Here is a 17,008-nt window from a genome sequence, read left to right on the forward strand (position 1 = left end):
GTGTCCCTGTTTTTCAGTCTATAAGGCAATATGGTTAGATGCCGAAACACCAGCTAAGTAGTGTCTTACATTCAATTATTAATCTGCTATGTCATGTTTTTATGACAATTATGACAGGTTAAGATGTATTGGTTAATGTAAAGTTGTCAACAAAGAACTCAAACAAACAATATTTGCATTAAAAATGTCATAAATGAGCGAATGACACTTAATGACAGTTGTCATAAACATACATAAAACCTTCATATTCATGACATGTGTGATGTAGCAAATAAATAGCAAAGGTTATGTTCGTCTTAGAAACTAGCTACAGATTGGAATTAGAATTCTGTTTGCTCATTACGGGACCTTACGTTAACCCAACTGATGGAAATAAATAATAATAACTGAACTTGTAACAGTTTTGTTGCAAAGCACAATATTATGGTGAAATTAGATCTTGTGTTTGTTGACTTAAAACCAAATTTGTTGTATAAGTGGTGTCGGTTCTACCTGCCCTGGGCGGGCCTTGAACCGGCGTCTGTCCGAATGAGAGTCGGGCGCTCTAACGACTAGGCTAAACACCGCAGCGTCTTTTCATACTGAAAACTGAAAAAAATAAGCCCTTTAGATGACAACATGGATACAGTAATCATAACACAGAGAGAACATTATAGTTGCATACCTTTATCTTTTCAGCATGCAGGGGCGCCAATTTGCCAATTCCCCACACAATGAATGAATAGATAATAGATAACCGATTTGCGGCGGCCCAGAGTTTTTTTTTACTGCTCGTGCCGGTGTCGCCCCCCACGTGACATGAAAAAATGCCGCCCCGGGCGACTGCCCGGTTCGCCCGTGCCTAAAACTGCCACTGATCATGCTGATAAATCAAGACAATGTTTGAGAAACAGAAAGGAAAATAATCTTCATGGAGGTAAGTTGGGTGGGTAGATTCCTTTCAAAAGGAAACAGATACTCAGCGATTGAGAAACTCTGATAATCCAACAGATAAATTTACAGTTCAGTGTCACGTCAGAATTCATTTTCCAGAGGAAAGGTAGGAGTAACAACTCCGTAATCGGTCTTTTTTTTAATGTATAATATACGTGACCTTACTTTTAGAATTACATTCATAGAAAGATAGGAACATTGCCTTTATATAGGATGAACTGCATCTGTACTTTAAAATTTTAATCTGAAATGACTTTGGTCTTTTACTTTTGAGTTGTTTCTGGCTAAAAATACAGTAGTTTTACTGTTTTAAGTAGTGGATTGTTCACATGCTTAATGTCTATTGATGTTTTAAAGTCATCTTTTAAAGTAATCTTGGGTAGTAACCCCTTTTTGTTCTTTTTGATTGATCATTATGGCAGTGCTAATGCAAACAGCGTAATGTTTTAGAATTGAATATGTTTTATTTAAAATATTTACCCTCATTTGCTTTCATAAATACATTTCTTACATTGTAACTGGTTGCATAAACTAACAAGGGGTAATTAACAAATGGCAGGTGTGGGGAAAGCAAAATGGTGGGAAGCTAGAAGAGGAAACGAGGGGGGTGGGGTAGTGGACAGAACCCAAACGCAGACAGTGAAACGGTTAACAAATACGACTTTAATATAAATAATAATAAACAAGACAAAACCCACGAGGGGGAAAACCACAATACAATAAAACTAACCTTGAAAGGGAAACCCACTTACTAGACTGACTAAGAAAACAGTTAGACTAGACTAGACTAAACTTGACTCACAGCAGACCAGGAACGATGTATTAAATAGAAGACAGAAAAGAACTGGGCATTTAATAAGGGATCAAATCATGAGGGGAACAGGTGCGGGGCATCAAATCATTAACAATCAATAATAAGGAAACGAGAGGACAGGGACCGGACCATACGCAGGATTTTGGAAATACTGAGGTCCACAAACTGAGTTTGTCACAAACAAATAACTTTGACTTACTCGATCTACATATGTGTATATTTTAAAAGTTTTGAGTGCAAATAACAATTGCTAAAATCGTGTCTGTGTTTATCAGTAATAAAACACATGGTCAATTGCATTTTTATATACAAATAACACCAGATGACATTCAATCTTTCATAAGGAGCATTTGGGTCTGGAATGACATAAAGGCAAGAGAGTGATAACAGAATTCCTGAGTGTAGTTTTGAGTGAAGAATTTTTTAATGAACTATCCCTTTAACTTTTTGTGACGTTACAGACATTAGACATACAATTACATAAGTTGCAGAAACTTAGGTTTTTATTAAAAATGGGTCAACTTAGAATAATATAGAAATAGAATTAAAGACAGTAATTCATTTAAACGTGATGCATTTGAATTATTTGCAAATCATATAGTTGTATTAATACAGGCTAACCACAACTTATAAACACATCAAATCGAGAGCGCAAACTCACAGGCGCTCTGAACAGAGAGAGAAAGTGCACGTCAGTGCTTTGCACGGTTTTTAGATGTGACACGTGAATGTCTCCTAACATTTCTACGATAAGCATCAATCAGATCAGAGATTACATTTACATTTAGCAGACGTTTTTATCCAAAGCGACTTACAAAGAGTTCAGGGAGCAATAAGCAATATGTCATAAAAGAGCAATATGATAGGTGCTAATACAAAGTTACTAGTTTCAACTAAAGCTAGACCACTACCTGTTGAGAGAGAGAGAGAGACAGAGAGGTTAGTTTTTTCATTTGTAGGTCAAGTATTCACAGAAGAGATGGGTTTTAAGTAGTTTTTTGAAGGTTGTGAGAGATGTGGTTGACCAGACCGAGTTAGGAAGAATGTTCCACCAGGATAGAGTTGTGGAGGAAAATGAGCGGGAAAGCGATTTAGTGCCCTTATGAGAAGGCAATGCAAGGCGCCACTCATTTGCGGAACGCAGGGTTCTTGATGGGGTGTAGAAGGATGTAAAGTATGCCGGTGCTGATCAAGTGATAGTCCTGTAGATCAGATCAGAGATCAGTTATCTAGGCATTTTCTGCGCCGTACTAAATAGTACAGTTTGTCCAATTAGGAAATGTTTTCACCACAAAACTACCGATGTCCGGACCTCGGGGACCTTAATGGTAGGTATGACCGTGGCATAGACGAAACCCGAGAGAGCGTGTGGTACGCCATAGCAAGCAATACCACGTCTCTCTCACACTTAACACGTGGGTCTGTCATGACTAGAAAATCATGACAAAAAGAGGCAGGGTCATGACAGTGGTGTCAGGAGACAAGACAAGAGGGAGCATGGCCATCATAAACAAACAATGACCATGCGCTGCCGCACAAGTTTTTTTTAAAACTTTGTTTCCCTGTTTTCCAGGCGTAGTGAACATAATTGAAGAAATACCCTAAATGGGTTTGAGTTGCATGAGAAAATGGCCAGTGAAGGTATGATAAACCCTTAACGTTACTTTCACAAAAAGACACTGTAACACCGCTATATTCTTTCTTCCGTTCAACACAAAAAGAAATGACAAATTTTTGCGAGCCTTGGTTTTTATTTTCCGTACAAAATGTTCAATCCTGTATTGAGTGGTCCTCAAGGAAATGAACACTCTTTTCTGCAGGGGTCTGTCCTTGCAGTGTCTCTTTATGGTGTCTTTGAAAATACGTTTTTCATGTTTCTGGGTAATTGTTTTGTGAGCTTTTGTTATTGTTGTTTTTCTGAAAATGAGCACTGTTTAAAAAAGTCTAATTGCATAACTTTGTAGAGACAAGGACAAAATCTAAATACCTATCAGGAGTCATTATTCTGCTTACATTTGCATGCGGATTGGAAACACATAATTTCAGACATCCAGGCAAAACTTTACAGGTAACATTACAGGTTTCCATTTAAAAATGTTCACCAATCCTTTATCTAGAAGAGATGTATAATATTTAAAAAATGTTAAACCTTTCTCTAGTTTAAATGCCAGTTATATCACTATGATTACAAAATGTTGAATTTGTGAGTTAAACTTTGAAAAAATGGATGTTTAATATCTGAAATATTTTTTTTAACTCCAGTATCGCCACAAAGGTCGGGTACACCATAGCGTTATAAAAAGAAGTGCAGGTCTGGAATTATGATTAAATTCAAATTAATAACATGAAAAAATGTCTACAGTTTGTCTGTTGTTGTCTACTAACATTGTAACCAGATTCCAAATGTATACTAATCTTAAGCCATTTCTTCTATAACTCATTATTATTTGTTGTGTCTTTTATCAACAGGTACTCCTGCTTTCGACCCCTGCTATAACTACACTGAGCTGGATAATGCTTGGAGAGCCACAAACAATAGATTGTCTTCTCAACTAATGTGTGATGGTAATGTCAGCTGGGCTGGATGGTATCGTCTCCTTCTCAATAACCAAAGTGCTCAGATACCAGACACATGTGTTCCAGAGCAAAGTTGTGGTACTAATTCCACTCTGTGGCTAAATGGTCAACATCCAACAGTTGATGATGGGGTGGTCACCCGACCCGTCTGTGGTAACTGGATGAATGATTGCTGCTATTTTAAAACCCCTTCCATTCAAGTGAAGGCATGCCCAGGAAATTATTATGTCTATGAGTTCAAAGACCCAATGAGCTGCAGTCTGGCATATTGTGCAGGTAATAACAATAATATATATTTATTTCATAATTTCTGTGCCTCTATTCAATAATTTACATTTATCAGAATTCTTATAATATCAAAACAAACCGAGAACTCTCAATAGAAGTCTGGCCCAGATCATTTTCTGCCTTTTAAAAAAGGTCAATTCCAATCCATGATTCCAATGATCTTTATTTTCAACAGCATTTTTTTGCATAATTGTATAATTGTATCAGCATTTACTTGAGTGTCACAGTTGTTTTTTTGTGTTGTTTATTTCAGATAAACATTTATTGTTTATAAAAATGTTACATATGTGTTTTTAATGAACACTAACAAACTAAATAATATTTCATTTTGACAGTTTAAGTGACTGGTTTCTGTTTATTCATCATGCTTTGCTTTTGATGCAAGAGCTTAAAGAAGAAAAAATAAGATCCGACTTAGCATGTTAAGTTTATCATTTGTCATGCTTTCATAGTTTTATCCCAGATACAGTATTAATGAATGTCTCAATTCATCTTTGGTTTGTGGACCAAACGCATATTGTCAAAATTCCAACGGAAGCTTCTCATGCTCTTGTCTTAGTGGATATGATGTCATGAACATGAATGAATCTGTCAGTAACAGTAACCCATGTACTGGAAATTTATTTATATGAATTCATTGCGGTTGTTTTTTTCTTGTAATTTTCTTTCAAGATGTGAATGAATGTCAGGTGAATCCATCTGTTTGTGGTCCAAATTCTATCTGCACAAATGTAAATGGAGGTTATAATTGCTTATGTCGGGATGGACTTACTGCAAAATTCCCAAATGTCAAAATCAGAAGAAAAGAATAAAGAAATGACTTTCTTTAATGATCAATACCAACATAGGTTTTATTTTGTATTATTGACTTTAAGTTCTTTCTTTTTGCACTTATTGTACTTAATGGTCTCTTATATCAAGAGCTAACATAATAAAAATAGTTGGTGTTGTTTTAATGCTCATAACCAGATGGTCTTAAACTGTGGTACGCGTACCTCTAGTGGTACTCGAAGAGACCGCTGGAACGTGACACAACAGAAAATGTTAAACGCTATAGATGATTTTACAATTTGTGTTTTAAAAACAATTTTAAATGTTATATATGATAGATAAACACGCAATAAATATCATATAGCATATGTGCTATTTTAATTTATTTCTACTAATTATTGTTTATTTATCATTGGTCGATGTAACTCAGGCGTGACAGGCAGCTTAAACACAGAGCGGGTGTATGTATTTCACTCTTCCTCTTCAAGTGAGCTGCGTTTGAATTAAGCTTCTTATGTATTTTTGTACTAGAAACGCTGTTTTAAGCTGTTGTTAAAACTGCAAAGCAATGTCTGCACACTCAATGCGTACTCAATGCATACTCAATACATACTCAATACATACTCAATGCATACTCAATGTCCGCCGTTTTGACGACAACTGCTGCAGTAAAGTCTGAGTCTAAAACTGACCCTACAATCACCACCATATAACACATCTGTCCCTGTTATAGTCTGATCTCTAGATATCTGTTTGTTATATACAGCTGTTCTCTGTCACAATTGTTTCTGTGTTAATTGGGAAATGTCTTTAACAATCAGGTAATTTTTAATTGCGTTTTTCCCATTTCAGATGTGGATGAATGTCAGATGAATCCATCTGTTTGTGGTCCAAATTCTAACTGCACAAATGTAAATGGAGGTTTCAATTGTTCATGTTGGGCTGGATTTACTGCTTCATTCCCAAATCTCACCATCAGCATCAATAACACATGCACAGGTGGGATCTGACATCACACCTGTTTTTTCTTTCATGATCAATAAAAGTTTTGTTTGTTCTAAATAATGCTGGTCTATTGATGTAAAAGCTAAGACAATAAGATCAGTTGATGTTGCTCTAAGAAAATCACAAGATCAGACTCAACATGTTAAGTTTGTCAGTTGACATATTTTTTTATCAATTGTATAATTTCAGATATTAATGAATGTCTCGACTCATCTTCGCTCTGTGGACCAAACGCATCTTGTCACAATTCCATTGGAAGCTTCTCGTGCTCTTGTCTTAGTGGATATAATGTCATGAACATGAATGAATCTGTCAGTAACAGTAACCCATGTTCTGGTAAGTGTTTTAATCATTTATATGCATCATCATTGTTCTCAGATAGTGTTTATAAAGTAATTGATGTCTGTAAAGTGTCAAATTCTGGTGTTTTAATAAAATGGAAATGTTTTTAAATGTTGTGAATGTTTAGTTACATATTTTGCCCTTCAGATGTGGATGAATGTCAGGTGAATCCATCGGTTTGTGGTCCAAATTCTAACTGCACAAATGTAAATGGAGGTTTCAATTGTTCATGTTTGGCTGGATTTACTGCCTCATTCCCAAATCTCACCATCAGCATCAATAACACATGCACAGGTGGGATCTAACATAAGATCAGTTGATGTTGATTTTATGCTCTAAGAAAATCATAAGATCAGACTCAACATGTTAAGTTTGTCAGTTGCCATATTTTTATCAATTGTATAATTTCAGATATTAATGAATGTCTCGACTCATCTTCGCTCTGTGGACCAAACGCATCTTGCCACAATTACATTGGAAGCTTCTCGTGCTCTTGTCTTAGCGGATATGATGTCATGAACATGAATGAGTCTGTCAGTAACAGTAACCCATGTTCTGGTAAGTGTTTGAGTCATTTATATACATCATCATTGTTTTCAGATAGTGTTTATAAAGTAATTGATGTCTGTAAAGTGTCAAATTCTGGTGTTTTAATAAAATGGAAATGTTTTTAAATGTTATGACATATTTTTCCCTTCAGATGTGGATGAATGTCAGGTGAATCCATCTGTTTGTGGTCCAAATTCTAACTGCACAAATGTAAATGGAGGTTTCAATTGTTCATGTTGGGCTGGATTTACTGCTTCATTCCCAAATCTCACCATCAGCATCAATAACACATGCACAGGTGGGATCTGTCATCACATTTGTGTATGAATCATTGAATTGAGAATAGCATAATCAGCATTTTTGTATGAAAATACTCTCAGTCCATTGTATGTGCAAAAAATAATCAAATTTGTCTCTGTTTGGGAGCTGCCACAAAACTGTTAATTACATTTTTATTTAATTATTTGCTAGTAAATTCTACACCCTCATATGTATTTCGCTTTAAAATGTAAATGTTTGTTGTTGATTTAATTAGTGTCAATCTCTTAAATTACTTTTTTATTTAACACAATAATGTTGCAAACAATTTTTAAACAAACTTTTAATTGTTTATTATTATTTTTTGCTAGTATATTCTACACTATCACCACCACAAACAGGTATGTACAGTAAGGCAACATCTAAGATTTCACTTAAAAATGTGAACTTTTGCCTCTTGATGATATGATAAGTGTGAATCATATAAAATGATATTTCTTTCTTTTACACATATGTTGCGTAGTGGTTTTATTTCATTAGTTTTTTGTTATTCATTTATATTTGTTGTTTATGTATTGCTAGTATATTCTACACCATCACCACCACAAACAGGTGTGTACAGTAAGGCAACATCGATTTCAATTTACAATGTGAACGTTTGCCTCTTGATGATATGACATTTATAATTTTTTTATGATTAGTGTGAATCATATAAAATGATCTATATTCTTTTACACATATGTTGCGTAGTGGTTAAGTTTAATTCAGGTTTTTTATTCATTTCATTTGTTGTTAATTTATTGCCAGTTTATTCTACAATCTTACAAATTGGTGTTTATTTAGCTTTAAAATGTAAATATTAATTCTGTTATTAGTGTCAAACTCAAAATTTTCTTTTTATTTAAAACATTAATATTGCACATCATATTAAATAGTCTTTTTATTGTTTTAATATTATAAAAATGTTTTGCCAATATATTCTAGTGACACCACCACAAACAGGTATGTACAGCGAGACAACGTCTAAGTCTGGATGTTAAACATTGAAAAGACAGGTGTAAACGCGCTTCTCTTTACACTTGTCCTCAGTCAGTCACAACCTCTGTCAGGATTGTTCCCTGTGTTTTGGCAGTGTAGCACGATGCTCTCGTGTTCCCTGTAGTGGTTGATGTACAACTACACCATCAAAACTCATGCACACAAGAAATTGTTTTTTGAAAAGCTGTCCACTGTTGTGACCTGGAAGCATGTAAGAATCTGTTTCGTATCATGTTATTCCCTTTTCCAGATGTAAATGAATGTCAGGTGAATCCATCTGTTTGTGGTCCAAATTCTAACTGCACAAATGTAAATGGGAGTTACTATTGTTCATGTTTGGCTGGATTTACTGCTTCATTCCCAAATCTCACCATCAGCATCAATAACACATGCACAGGTGGGATCTAACATCACATCTGTGTATGAATCATTGAATTGAGAACAACATAATCGGTTTATAATCCATTTTTGCATGATAAGACTCTCAGTCCATTGTATGTGCAAACAAATAAGCAAAATGTATCTCTTTTTGTGAACTGCTACATAAATGTTTTACTGTAACTCTGTAGTTTAGAATAACTTTTATTGTAAGTTTATTCTACACTAACACCACCACAAACAGTTATATACAGTAAGGCAACATCTCAAGCCTTTTGATGATATAATTAGTGTGAATCATCATTTATTTTCTTTTACACATTCTGTAGCTATGTTGCATAGTTATGATTTTTCCATTAGTTTTTTGTTATTAAATGTTAGTTTTTTATATTTTTTAATAGTAAATTCTACACCCTCACAACCAGGTATGTATTTCGCTTTAAAATGTAAATGTTTGTTGTTGATATTGTTAGTGTCAATCTCTTAAAATTACTTTTTTATTTAACACATAATACTGCAAAAAATGTGTAAATAAACGTTTAATTGTTTATTTTTGTATTGTTTTGCTAGTATATTCTACACTATCACCACCACAAACAGGTGTGTACAGTAAGGCAACATCTAAGATTTCACTTTAAAATGTGAACTTTTGCCTCTTGATGATATCAATAGAGTGAATCATATAAAATTATATTTCTTTCTTTTACCCATATGTTTCGTAGTGGTTTTATTTAATTTGTTTTTTGTTATTCGTTTCTATTTGTTGTTTATTTATTGCCAGTATATTCTACACTCTTACAAATAGGGGTTTATTTAGCTTTAAAATGTAAATGTTTGTTAATTCTGTAATTCGTTTCTGTAAAAGTCAAAATTTACTTTTTATTTCAAACATTAATATTGCAAATAATTTAAAATAGTATGTTTATTGTTTATTATTTTCTTTTTTCCAGGATATTCTATAGTGACACCCCCACAAATAGGTATGTACAGTAAGGTAACGTCTTAGTCTGCTTTTACAAGTACATGCGACTGTATCTGGATGTTGTCCACAAACACATTGAAAAGACAGGTGTAAACACGCTTTTGATCGGAAATGTCATCCGATCAGCGTGTCCTAATCCAGAGGTAGTCGAGGACGCATTGTGATCGGATCTCAGTGTAATGTAAAGAAATCCAGACAGTTTATCTACATTTACCAGTACAACCTTACAAAAAACCTCATGCTATCCTTATTTTCACTCCTCTGTAGGAAAGACTGTTGTATGTTTCTTTGTTACATCTTAATACATTTAATTTAATTCAATTTTTAATTTTATTATATTTATTCATCAAAATGACTTTCACAAGATTATGTCACACTTTTGCAAGTTTCATTTGATAGTTCACTTTATCCAATTTAAAACACACATATTCAAGCATTTGATTTTAATACAAATTCCATCAACTGCAAAGCTTGTTACAAGATCTGGCCCAAGAATGTAAAGTTTTGCTGTGCAATGATAACTATTAATTTGACTATTTGTTGTGTAAATATTGAACTTTTTCTTCACAGGTTTTGAAATGTCAATGACAATTGATAAACCTTTTGATACCAGTCTTAGCAATCCTGATGACAAAAACTACAAAGATTATGCCCAAAAAATCATGGACGCAGTGAGTGTTTTATACTTCCTAAATAAATTGATTATCTTCCATTTGTTTGTGAAAGATATCAGACAAAGACTTAAACTGAGATTGGGGGTTCTTGACAGTTTTCCTATTTTTTTTCTATGATTGGTGGCTGAGTATACAGTTAGAGACATCATTTGTCATCTTTCATATGTCATCTGTCAACGGTCATCTGAGTCTTTCCCCCCACATCGTACAGTTCATTCTGCTGTTGTTTAAGAATAATGAAGATCTTGATGCTCAGAAATATGTAATGCCACAAGATCCTTGTACAGAGAACAAATTCTATTCTGTCTGAACAAAATCAATAAAGGGGATACATCAAAACTCATAATATATAGCTTTTTTAAAGTAACTTTGCTCAATTAAGAAAAAACACATTTCTCAATTGTTTGACTCATTTTACAGTGAGTCAGACCTAGAGCTTGCCATTTCCCTCTTATAATATAATCTCGTATGATAGATATAAATAGACATTATTGACCTTTAATTGTGGGTAGTTTTGTGTTAATCTCGATTTACAAAGGATGACAGTTTAATCAAATTCAAGCATTTAACGTGTTTTTTTTTTCTGTGCATAATAATAAATGAAGATATTTGATATTGACATGCTTTGTAAACAGCTGGTATCTAGAATGAGTTTGATCAGCATTTTATTGTTCATAACAAATGCTCTCTCAACTTACATTTAACAGTTTGTTAATTAATAAGATGATAAGCTTTGTATAGGCACCCCTCGAAATACCCCACAGAGCCCTGGCCCAATTTAACACATATATATATATATATTTATATATTTACAGGTTGAAGAAAGTTTCCAAAGTTTGAGTATTTCCAAAGTTGCATCAGTATACGTGACTGGCTTCAGGTATGGTCGCATTTACAGTTAAAAATGTTTGTTTCATTATTGTTTTAGAAGCATTTTGTTAATAAAGTGTCTTCAGACATGATTTGTGTTTCACTCCATAGACCTGGTAGCACTATAGTAGACTGCAGGATTACTGTAACTACTGCAACCAACAGTCTGGATTTTTCCTTAATTGCAATCGCAATCGCAAAGCTTTCCAACATTCTCTTGAGTAAAGGAATCCCTGTTGCTCCCAATGGTTTTGCTCTGACTGGTGAGTGTAGTGAATGTTTATCACAAAGTTAAAGCTTTCACATCTCTTAGTTCTGACTGTATGTGTTATGTAGCTGGTGTACTGTGTGTTTGTGATATTAGACATATGTTTTTATTTTCAGAACAAAAGCCCCTGATCAGTACATCAGATAAAATCTATCCTCAGCAAAAGTTGGAGCTGAAATGTCCACAGTCTGTATACTTAGCAATAACATGGAAAGTCAATGAAAAAGGCCCAGACAGCACAAAATATACAATTGTAGGTGACACACTTACTTTGAACAGTGCTGCCTACAGCGACAACGGTGAGTCACAGGAGTGTTTTTGTGCAATTATATTTGAAAACGTATATACATAGCTTTAGATTGTATTAGTTTAGTAAAATTTTATAAATATAAAATATCAAAATGTAATTTCTGCAGATTTTACATTTGCATTCATGCATTTGGCAGATGTCTGAAGTTATATAAAGTATGTGTTTTCACACTGAAACCGTGCTCGCATGTGTCTGTCCTGCTACACATCTGTTGCCTGAAGCTTTATTGTTGTACAGTGTGTTCCATGCGCTACGTTTTGTTACAACAGCCACAAATGTCAAGAGTCATACTCAACTGCAAAGCCAAGATCATTCCAAACTTGTATAGAACCAAGGAGCTTTAAAACACTTTTTTATTGTGCATGCAGTTCCTTGCATATACAACGATGCCCTACATTCCATAACAGTGTTGTCTGTTTTTCTCACTCATAGGCAGATACTCATGCATCATGCAAACGGGTCCAATACCTTACATCCAGTGGCAAGATATTAGCATCGAACAAGAACCCAGTATCAGTGTGGGTGACAATAATCGTGTTTTTCCATGTGATGGAAGGACTGTTAAGTTAACATGCCATATCAATGCAGGCTACAGTGTTGAGTGGGTCCTGAATGGCAAAGTGCAAACATCAGGTTATACATAATGTATCAATGATTATTAACAATGAGAAAATTCACATTTTTATTATTGACAAAAAATTTATTTCTGTTTTCAATCAGATATCGGCTCAGATTCTATCACAGTAAACCATATATTGCCAAAGCAAGATTGTAAGGACGAAATCTTTACCTGTCGACTCAAGGGTTTACCACAACTACTTGTTTACAGTTATAGCACAAGGAATATCACAGTAAAGACAAGCACAGAAGGTAAGTCTTCAGTTTTTTATTAAGTTTGTACTGTTTTAGTAAATTTAACTTTGCTCAAGTGTGTTTGCAACTTCTCCACCACTGTTGAACTGCAATAAAACAATCAATAGTGTAAATATTTTATGAAAATGTGCTATTATACTCTGGTGTTATACTATATTTTGTGAATAAAGTAAATATGAACATTATGTTATCTAACTGATTTTATTGTTTGTGGCACCTAATAAAATATTTTCAAACACCAGATTTTACCTGTAAAGATGACACACTTGGATTTGGAAAAATAAATTCTATGACTAAAGGACTGTGTGAGAATGGCAAGGAAGGAAGCATAACGTATACATGCAAATTAAACGGTTGGACGATAGAACAGGATGACTGTGTGCTCAAAGTTTTCAAATATCTTGAAAGCAAAGTGCAGGTAATCTGTTCATTTGTTTGTGAAAATAATCAATCAACTGTCTAAAATGTTTCTAATATTCTGAATTTTTGTGCTTTGTATTGTAGAGTTTAGTTATACAAGATATTCCAGAGTTTATGGCAAACCTCAGTAGTGCTGTTGATCAGAATAATGCCAATGTAACCCAATCTGCTGCGACTGTCAAAACAATTGTTGAGATCCTCTCTAACATTTCTGATTTGTCAAAAAACATAACCCACAATAAACCTGTTATGGAGGTAAAGTCATGTTATATTTATTTTGTTTTGTTGTGTTTTGTTTTAAGTATACATAATTATATTGCAGACCAAATTTTTTTTTACAATTTTAATTGAGTCATATTTGTGTAGGTAAATATATATATATATATCAATCATAATATATACCATTATATTAATTATTGTTATTAAATTTCCAGAGTTTTTTAAACACAGTGGACGTCATCGTGTCAGATAATTCCAGTAAAACTTGGGAAAATTTGAACAATAAAAACACGACAGGAAACACCAGCGTTAAACTTCTGCAATCTATTGAGAATATAAGTGATCGACTCTCAGATGAGTTTGCAATTAATCTCTCATCTATTCAGTTGAATAGAAATACAATAAAAAACTCATTCAACCAAACATCTCAACTTCCAAACTCAACGACTCAGATTGTGATACCAAATATTTCAGAAACGACCTTCATAACTGTTATATTCCTTTCAAAGCTTAACAATGTTCTACCTACTCGTAATACTCCTAATAATGACAACAGGACATCACAAAACCGCATTAATGGAGACGTGGTTGTGGTTAAGGTCAATAAAACAATTAACAACATTACGTTCGCTTTCGACATTGCGGATACATCACTGGGAAATCCACAGTGTGTCTTTTGGAACTTTGATCTCGACCGATGGGATACAACTGGATGTAAAGTCAAGATCTTAGGAAATAAAACAGACAAGGTTACATGTGAATGCGACCACACAACCTCTTTTTCAATCCTGATGTCACCGTTTACAATCAAAGACCCTGTAGAAAGCACAGCCTTAGCCTATATAACATACATCGGTGTTGCTATTTCATTGGCCAGCTTGATTCTGTGCCTCATCATTGAGATGATTGTATGGAAGTCAGTGACACGAAATGACACGTCATACATCCGTCATGTCTCAATAGTCAACATCGCTGTGTCTCTGGTGATTGCAAACATCTGTTTCATCATTGGAGCTGCGATCTCAAATCCATACGCAAAACTAGAGCAGATGATCCCAGTGGCTCGCTGCAGTCCAGTGGTGTTCTTCATGCACTTTTTTTATCTGTCTCTTTTCTTCTGGATGCTAATTTCAGCACTTTTGCTTCTTTACCGCACTGTCATGGTTCTGTCTCAGATGTCAAGGACAATTATGATGGTCATTGCCTTTACGGTTGGTTACTGTGCACCTTTGCTCATAGCAGTTATTACTGTTGCATCCACAGCTGGAGCTGAAAACTATGTTTCAAAAGAAAATGCATGTTGGCTGAACTGGAATGAGTCTAAAGCCCTGCTGGCATTTGTGATTCCTGCTCTGGCTGTTGTCGCCTTTAATATATTGGTTGTGATTGTAGTTTTGTTTAAGATGTTAAGAAGAGGAGCTGGTGCCACAACTCAACCAGATGAGAGACATGTTCTTGTGGTCATTGTTCGATGTGTGGCCATTCTGACTCCTATCTTTGGTCTAACATGGGGATTTGGGATTGGAACCATGGTGTCACCTGACTTTGGCATTCATGTGGTGTTTGCAATCCTCAATTCGTTTCAGGTACTAATTTCTGTTCCTATTTCTGTTCATTTTTAAACTTAATGTTTTTTAATTCAATCTTGCATTGGCAATTCATAAGAATGCAGATCATTTATTTATCTTTCATGTCAATCTCATATATATTGATTTGACATTGTTTTTCCCCTAGGGGTTCTTTGTGTTGGTGTTTGGAGTTATTTTAGACAATAAGGTATGAGTTTAATCTGTTGTTTTGTGTGTCTTCACAAGTACTTGTAATTCTTCACGCCGGGTGGTTCTTGGCCTCCATCCGGATTATCTATTACCTATACTACTTGTAATTTATACCATTATGTCTCACATCAAACTTTACACTCCTAAAAATAAAATGCTGCATATATTATTTTATTTTCGGTATGTTTCTTTTCTATTTGCTTGCAGGTTTGTGAGTCTCTGTTAAAAACGCTGTCATTAAACAACCTTAGTTCCACACGTACCAAGGTAAGTGAAATAATATTGATCACAATACGTTTCTAACATTAGTCCTGCTTTAAATAATGTCTTAACCCCATGATCATATGGTCATCTTGAATTTACATGGATTTTTTTATAAATTACAGAGCACTAGTGCAGCCACGTCTTCAGGTCAACAGGGTGTATCGCAAGGACGTAGATGAGTAAGTAAATAATCTAAAAACATAATGTGAATTATGTGCAGTGAATTAACTGAATGTATGTTTTATATATATACTGTACATCTATGTCTATATATATTTATGTAGAGTATTGATATCTCTTTTCAGATGTATTCAACATATTTACTCCCAGCAAAACTACATCCTCATCTGCTGTCATCCAAATATTCTGTTTCTAAAAGAAAATGTTTTGAAGTAATTACTGTATGAAATAAAACATAAGGTTTAATAAATATAACAATTTTACTGTAATGTACATGATGATTTTATGGTATATGGTACACTTTGATTTGGGGCTAATTGTAACACTTTACTGAACGTTTCTCGGGTTGATTTATTGTTGAAAAGTTACATTAGATTTTTTTACTAATTGAATAATCTGGCTAAAATATGTGTAAATGTATTGCCGATATTATGTAATAATATGCTGTATTTTCTAAGGGCATTGTTAAACAGTTTTAATGGTATTGAAGCAGTGTTCAATCTGCGAATAAATCACTCTAGAGTCTTTAGATTTTTTTAATCGATTGGCCAAACAGCAGTTTGGTTCTGTTTTGCATCTGACAATGAAATCTGACCAATAAAAAAGTTTAAGCTGTGTTCGATTTATCAATTGGTCAAACAGCAAAAGTGGTTTGTATAATCAGTTATATAGACATTTGACAATGAAAAAGTTAAAAGAATACAAAAGTACATTACAATTTGCATTAACATTTTTACATATACCTAAACACCCTGGTATTTGACGGTAATTATTTAGGACTTAGATTCAAGTGTTTCCCTTGCTCTAACCTTGAAAGATTTATATGAAAGTAAAAAAGGTCATTAAATAAGTAGTTTACTATTTGCCATCGACTGGTGTATTTGACATTTTTCTACTTTGCTCTGATTTTTTACAAAGATTATTATGTTTGCAAATAATACAAAAAAGTACTACTGTGTCTGAGACACGTTTACCTAAGCTTGAAAAAGAAGGTTTGTTGTGGGAAAAGATTTCTAAGATTAACGTGTTTACGTAACCCTTATGAACTTCAAGCTCAAAACACTTTCATTATCTTTCTTACAAAAGGAGTGTTCGCTTAGAATTTCAGTGTGTTAGTGAATACACAAAAAGCTGTTTATATTACCCTTTTGTAGACGCAACATGACATTTTATTCATACCTGAATGGTTGTGCAGGGAAATAGAGTTAATACAATAT

At 34.1% G+C, this 17,008-nt stretch overlaps 1 protein-coding gene across 3 annotated transcripts; it reads left to right on the forward strand.

The window, feature by feature from the left end:
- Positions 1-1,016: 1,016 nt before the first annotated feature.
- Positions 1,017-16,661, forward strand: LOC306904511 (adhesion G protein-coupled receptor F5-like). 3 transcript variants are annotated; one of them, XM_079474483.1, is made up of 30 exons: positions 1,017-1,039; positions 3,321-3,388; positions 3,712-3,815; positions 4,010-4,058; positions 4,217-4,600; positions 6,236-6,382; positions 6,578-6,724; positions 6,878-7,024; positions 7,142-7,288; positions 7,431-7,577; positions 7,909-7,938; positions 8,120-8,149; positions 8,522-8,539; positions 8,826-8,972; positions 9,355-9,378; positions 9,524-9,553; positions 9,904-9,933; positions 10,506-10,606; positions 11,425-11,489; positions 11,591-11,742; positions 11,864-12,046; positions 12,490-12,690; positions 12,778-12,927; positions 13,173-13,348; positions 13,435-13,605; positions 13,785-15,155; positions 15,304-15,345; positions 15,555-15,614; positions 15,734-15,790; positions 15,917-16,661. In XM_079474483.1, exons 2-29 carry the CDS (start codon positions 3,376-3,378, stop codon positions 15,788-15,790), a joined length of 4,323 nt encoding a protein of 1,440 aa, XP_079330609.1. In that variant the 5' UTR covers positions 1,017-1,039; positions 3,321-3,375; the 3' UTR covers positions 15,917-16,661. The 3 variants fall into 3 exon arrangements, with proteins under 3 accessions (XP_079330609.1, XP_079330610.1, XP_079330611.1); XM_079474484.1 differs by lacking the exon at positions 8,522-8,539; XM_079474485.1 differs by lacking the exons at positions 6,878-7,024; positions 7,142-7,288; positions 8,522-8,539.
- The last annotated feature ends 347 nt before the right edge of the window (positions 16,662-17,008 follow it).

Source organism: Barbatula barbatula, assembly GCF_947034865.1.
Source record: "Barbatula barbatula genome assembly, chromosome: 15".
Taxonomy (NCBI): domain Eukaryota; kingdom Metazoa; phylum Chordata; class Actinopteri; order Cypriniformes; family Nemacheilidae; genus Barbatula; species Barbatula barbatula.

Excerpts from the sequence above, each read along its gene's own strand:
- LOC306904511 (XM_079474483.1), top strand. Across the intron at positions 11,490-11,590 it reads GTATACGTGACTGGCTTCAG|ACCTGGTAGCACTATAGTAG; the intron begins GTATGGTCGCAT and ends TTCACTCCATAG. Across the intron at positions 12,928-13,172 it reads AGTAAAGACAAGCACAGAAG|ATTTTACCTGTAAAGATGAC; the intron begins GTAAGTCTTCAG and ends TTCAAACACCAG.